The 6,368-nt window shown below is 39.7% G+C and overlaps 1 protein-coding gene across 1 annotated transcript in view; it reads right to left on the reverse strand.

The window, feature by feature from the left end:
• The window catches only part of LOC106525041 (uncharacterized), a gene marked incomplete in the record, with an annotated part of 40,975 nt that overhangs the window by 23,723 nt on the left and 10,884 nt on the right, over positions 1-6,368 (reverse strand). The window contains 3 exon segments of the mRNA XM_014019145.1: positions 1,075-1,193; positions 2,105-2,227; positions 5,434-5,488. Of these exon segments, the coding sequence (XP_013874599.1) occupies positions 1,075-1,193; positions 2,105-2,227; positions 5,434-5,488 (297 nt within the window).

The following is a 6,368-nucleotide window of genomic DNA, read 5'->3' on the forward strand; positions in this document are numbered from 1 at the left end:
GTATGTAAACAATGCCTTTGATGTAGGTGAAACATAGAAGAACCCAGCAAGAAATTCAGCTTCAAAGGCTGTTCTCTGCAGCAGACCCGTTCTGCCAGACTTCGTGTCTGCGAAGATCTTTTGAGTTCTGTATGATAAGCGGCCATTTTGAGTACATCAAAGAGTTCTCTGTACTCAAACAACAGAAAATCTCTGTCGCATCCTGGTGTTATCTTACCACTTGTAGATAATAAACAATGGTTTTGGCGGTAAATGAATGGGTCACTGTTCTCTTGTAAACATGGGCAGAGTCATGTGATGGGCCAAAGTCTTGAGGTAAACAAAGTCTGGATTTGACATTCCAGTTCAAGTTATTGCTACAGGCTGAAGGATCGATAAGACACTAACCTCAAGTCTCGCTGTTTAAATCTGCAGCTCCATGTGTTTACAGCTCCAAAACACAAGTCCAGTTGKTTCATCTTTTTACTTTTCATTTTCCACGTAGATAATTTGATAATAAATGTCCAGCCTGGGTCGGAGAGTATCAATCCTAAAGTTCGATACTCGGTCGATACTTTTTTCCAGCTCGTGTCTCAAACCCATAATAAACAGTCTCAAACCCATAATAAACAGTCTCAAACATGTCTCAAACCCGTAATAAAGTCTCTAACCCATAATAAATAGACTCAAACCCATAATAAAGTCTCAAATGTGTCTCAAACCAGTCTCAAACCCATAATAAACAGTCTCAAATCCATAATAAACAGTCTCAAACTAGTCTCAAACCCATAATAAACAGTCTCAAACCCATAATAAACAGTCTCAAACCAGTCTCAAACCCATAATAAACCAGTTTTAAAATTGTCTCAAACCCATCTTATACTAGTCTCAAACTCATGACATATAGTCTCATATTGTCAAATCTATCCCAAATCTGTCTCAAACTCATCTCAAACAAGTCATAGACCTGTCTCAAATCTGTCTCAAACCGGTCTTAAAGCTGTTTGATAATTAAGACACTTTGTGGCTAAATGTCAATGAAATCATGTTCGGGTACGTGTAAAAACCTATGCTGTCCTGACTTTGCCGTCTTACTGTGTTCTTGTGGGAGAAGTTGAGTTGTCGGGGGTCTTTGAGGACGAGATGTTGACACTGCTTCCCTTCAGGGTTCTTCTCCTCCAGATAAACTCTGAAACCTTTAATGTGTTCGATTCCTGCAGAGATGGTACAAAAAGTTCAGATTCACCCACCTTTTTCCCCTCACACATATTCATCATCGTCCACTTTTCAGCTCCCTTTCCTTCCTTGTTCCAATCAAATCCCCTCGTTTGTGAAAGAGAAGCAGGTGATTCAACCTGAAGASGTTTTTATAACGAGTTCAAGAAAAGATGACCAGTTTCCAGACCTGGTTTCCTGTCCTCCCACCTCCTCCTCCTTGTTCTCTTTAAAACACATCTGTTTTATAATTACACCTTTAGATCCACAGACATGTTTTCTCTATTAGCTCCACAACAGACAGAGTGGAAGAACTGGTTTTTGTGTCTTCAGGCAGATTTCTAAACTCCTCTTTTTTCTCCGCCATCGTCTTAAATCAGCTGCAATGCCTAAAAAGGTTCACAGATCTTAAAAAAAGTCTTAAAATGATTCAATGTAAGTTCAAACTCTGAACAAGAAGATGAGAAAATTTGACATTTTTGTTTCTTAGATCCTGAAACAAAAACTTGGTAGTAGCAGATAAAGGGGTACAAAGATAAACAGAGAGGATACCAAACTTTCACGAGGCTCCGTTACATTTTCTGCAAGATTTCTGCCTCCATYAGAAAACAACAGCCTGTTTTGTTAGAGAGAAAGAGAGAAGGCTTTACCTTTCACACACACACAGATGCGCGCACACACACATTCCTTCACGGTCAAATCGTGGTATTGTTGTGTGAGATGTGATCCTCTTTCTCTCCGGCTCCGGCTCTGATCAAAGGGAGACACAGAGCTCGGTAACCTTAGCTCTGTGTCTCATTTATCCTTCCTCGACTCTCCCTCTTTCACCCCTGAGTCACGCAGACAGACAGACAGACAGACAGACAGACAGACAGACAGACACCTGGACAGGTAACAGACAGGACCGTACCCAGCGGACTTGCAGACCAGTGGACCACCACGGCGGCCTGATCCTCGCAGGCCAGGTGGCTGAAGGAGATGTTGGAGACCTCGTGGATGATGTGTTTCCCCAGCGGATAGTTTAAGGAGCAGTCTGCAGAGTGAGGCAGGGGCAGATAAAGATGAAGGGAACAGAAGCAAACTTTAAAAAATAACGACATATTTCTGAATATTATAGTAGCAACGTATCAAAGAACCTTAAAACTCATAGGATTTTCAGTTCTGACACTAGGATCGAGTGAATCTTCAAAATAGTTTATTTAAAGTATATAATTCCAGCAGTTCACGTCTAACTAGCTTTCCAAACGACGACATGAGATCAAGAGCTGCACATGAAACCATCTTCAGTGATTCATTCATTCAAAAGACAGTGTAAGAGAATATCTGATTCTGTATTGAGAAGGTCAGAGGTGCACATCTTTGAGTTTCTCCTCCTTCCACAGCGTTTTATGAAAACTGTAATAGTACCACACCTTTTGTAAGCGGTTTGAGGTGGCCTCTAAGATTTAAGCCTCTGGGTGGGAGCTTCCCAGGAGAGGAAATAATTGACTTCAGTGGCGGTCAGCACTAGCGGTGCTCGTTTTTACTCCATTTTCAAAGAGTTTATGGTTTGCTGTGATCCCTGAGGCTCTTCAGTTTGTATTCTACACCTGTGTTGTGTTGGCTGGGATGATGGGCTGGTTTATTGAGATGTCTGGTGAGTTGGTTGGTTGGTGAAGCCAGGTATATGAACTAGACTGACTGACTGACTGACTGGTTGGTTTTGGTTCAGAAAATTTGTTGCCTTGTTGGTTACAAAGGATGGTTTGGTTGGTTTTGATTGGGTTATTTAGTTGGTTATTTAGGACGGTTGTTTGGTTGTCTGGTCTAAGTGCTTCCTAGGCTAGGTTGATTGATGAGTTAGGTTGACTGGGTTATTTTAATGTTGGATGGCCGTTTTAAAGGTCGGTTGGTTGTTTTAATGGTATGGTTGGTTAGTCGTTTTAAATGATAGATTTTGTTTGAGTGGTTAGTTATTTGTTTTAATGGTTGGTTGTTTTGTTTTAATGGTTGATTGGTTGTTTTAATGGTTGGTTGGCTGAAATGATGGATTTGTGTTGGCTGTTTTAAATGATAGATTTTGTTTGAGTGGTTGGTTATTTGTTTTAATTGTTGGTTGTTTGTTTTAATGATTGGTTATTTGTTTTAATTGTTGGTTATTTGTTTTAATGGTTGGTTGTTTTAATGAGTGGTTGGTTGAAATGATGGGTTTTGGTCAGGTGGTTGGTTGTTTTAATTGTTGATTGGTTGTTTTAAATGATAGATTTTGTGTGAGTGGTTAGTTACAGTATTTGTTTTAATGGTTAGTTATTTTAACGGCTGGCTGGCTGAAAAGATGGGTTAGTTGGTTGTTATATCGGTTGGTTTGTTGGAATGAGTTAGGTTGGCTGCATTTTTGAAATCTTTAACAACTGAATCACGTTATTTTTTGTTTCCCAAACTTCTCTGATTTTGTGAAGGACGAAGACGAAGGCAAAGAGGAGGATGAGGAGAAGCCATGCGTGAAGTGAGAAAGATCGGAGGAAACAAAAAAAAAAGGGGAGGCGTGATCTCAGACACGACTGACTGCTCCCCTTTCCTCCTGCCAACCACCTATTGATGGAGGTGAGGAAGAGGAGGAGGAAGATGATGGGCTCAACACAAGTCGCTGCTCCTCTTCCTCCTCCTCAGAGCTGGGTCATGTTCAGGGCTGCAGGAGAAGGTCACAGCTGGCTGCTCCTCTTCCTCCTCCTGCGTCCTCCATAGAATTTAGAAAGAAGGGAGTTCGTCACTCCTCTTCCTCCATGTTTAATCGGTGTCTTCAGAATTAAAGGASAAAAATGAGAGTTCACCGAGGGATGAAGAGGAGAAACTCTTCRTCATAAACTGTCACCTAAGATTTAATATCGTTTAAAGACAAGTTAATGTGAACTCTTTAATTTAATTTCCATCAGGAGGTCAAAGGTCGCCCCGCTTWACGCTCCTCATGACATCACTGCAAACACAGAGGAAGCACAGCTCCTCTTCATCGCCTTTTATCCTTCGTCCAGCTGGAGGAGAGGAACCACTGAGGTGTGTCACACCTCATGCTCCACTGATCCACTCAGAACCGGGACCATCAGAACCGTAGAATCACATGACCTCCTGACCCCCGGACWGCCGTCGATGTGATGCACGCTCAGCAGAAATAAAACAAAAATCCTTTTTGGAAAGAAGAAGAGCAGTGTGTGCACAAAGAATAAACAAAACATGAAGCTAAAACCAGGAAGTGGTTAACTTTATTTTATTTTGTGTTTATTCTTTCAACCTAAATTTATCTAAAAATATGTTTAAATATGTGAATAAATAACAGAAAACTGATTACATCTGAAATAAATCAGCCGAGTCATCAGTTTTCTGATGGACAGACAATTTAAAAGCACTTTAAACGAACTTAGCTTTTATTCCAAGCTAATTTTAGACAAAAACAGGAAGTCAATAAATAAAAAGGCCATAAAGTGATTAAGCTTCTTACTGGGCTTTTATTTAAGTTGTAATCTGTTGGAAAATTATTAGAATTTATAAAATTAATATTAAAAATACAAACAAAGAACTCAGTTAACAGTTAGAAAGTTGAAAATGAGGTCAAACAGTGACTTGATTTGTTGAAAAGTTTGTTACAAAAGCTGTATAGCATTTTGTTTTRGGAATTTAAAAAGGCACACACACGCACACACACACACATACACACACATACACACACGCTGTGACACACAAAGGAGGATTTTAAAGTGCTTCCTCGCTCATGGTCACGGACAAAGGCAGAAGGAAGGGATTGGCCACGGCTCAGGAACTTGACTTTAAGTGAGGAGAAGAAGAAAAGATGAAGGGGAGGCGGAGGATAAGGGGGGACTTGTAGATTTTTTTCACTGGATAAGAAAGAAAAACACGTTTATTCTCATATTAAATCAAACTTTAAAAGAGAAATTAGTGTTTTTTTAAATAAAAGTGACAAAATACTTCCTTTGTTGTTGCTTGTGACAATAAAAATACTTTGTTTATTTTTTACATTTATTTTGCTTGAGTTACAGGTTTTTGTTTGAAACSTAGCTTTGAAAAACCTGCATTTAAAATCTTATGTTGAGTTCAGTCGTTAAGAAAATAAATTCATAACGTCACCACAGGGTGGCAGTACAGGCTGCTGAACACATTTTAATTTAGTAGAAGTAGCTGTTTTAACTCTTTATCTTCTCCTCTTGTTAAAAACAAACAGTAACTGTTYGGTGTAAAAAAAAAACTTACTGTCAGATCTCAAGGTGACGGCGAGCCTGCGAGCGCTGTCTGTTCCAAAATGTGCCTGCAAAAAACAAATATTAGATGCTTAAATTAAAACCTTTACAAACAGAATATAAAGAAAGATTCTTTTAATTGAAACTTCATCTGATATTTTCTGAGACGAGTTAAAGTTTGAAACATCTGTTCTCAGGCGAGCTGCCGTTACCCACAATCCCCCAGTTCAGACCCTCTCTCTCTCTCTCTCTCTCTCTCGAGGCAGTTTTCATCAGGACTCTCTCAGTTTTATGGCGTTCACATCGTTTTTATGTCGTCCTGCACAAACACACACACGCAGCTTTCCAGCTCGGGGCTCGTTAACGGCGTCAGACTGAAGGTCGCATGAAAAAAAAAMMWWAAAAAAAACTGCACACCTGAATCGAATCAGACACCCAGCTGTGTGCGAGCGCATGCTTTAGGTGTAGCTCGCCTATTAGCAGCCACCGTACCACAAACAAGCCGAACACATGCAAACACCGACAAATGTGGGTAATTACACACATGTGAAGACATTCCTCTGGCTTTAAATCAAACAGTAAAAAAGGATTCTGCTTTTTTTTTTAAACAAAAGAACGGTGACATAAAGGGAAACGTCTCGTCGTGAACAACGCGTCTTCAGTTTGCATCAGCGGGCTTACTGACTTCTGACCTTTAGGGGTTTACAGGCCGCTGCCAGCAGAGGTCCAGAGAGTTCATTAAAGTCACAAGTTTATACATTTACTTCATTACAGCACTTAAAGTAATTTTTTTGAGGATTTGTAATTTTAAGTATTTTTTAATCATACTTTTACTTTGTTACATTTAAAACCTAAAAATGATACACTGGCTTCTTTCCTTTAAAATTTAACACTTGTTACAAAATTAAATCTGTCTGAACTCATCCTTAGAGGAGCTGTTTCTGCACT

This window comes from Austrofundulus limnaeus, unplaced genomic scaffold (genome assembly GCF_001266775.1).
Source record: "Austrofundulus limnaeus strain Quisiro unplaced genomic scaffold, Austrofundulus_limnaeus-1.0 Scaffold210, whole genome shotgun sequence".
In the NCBI taxonomy this organism is placed as follows: Eukaryota; Metazoa; Chordata; class Actinopteri; order Cyprinodontiformes; family Rivulidae; genus Austrofundulus; species Austrofundulus limnaeus.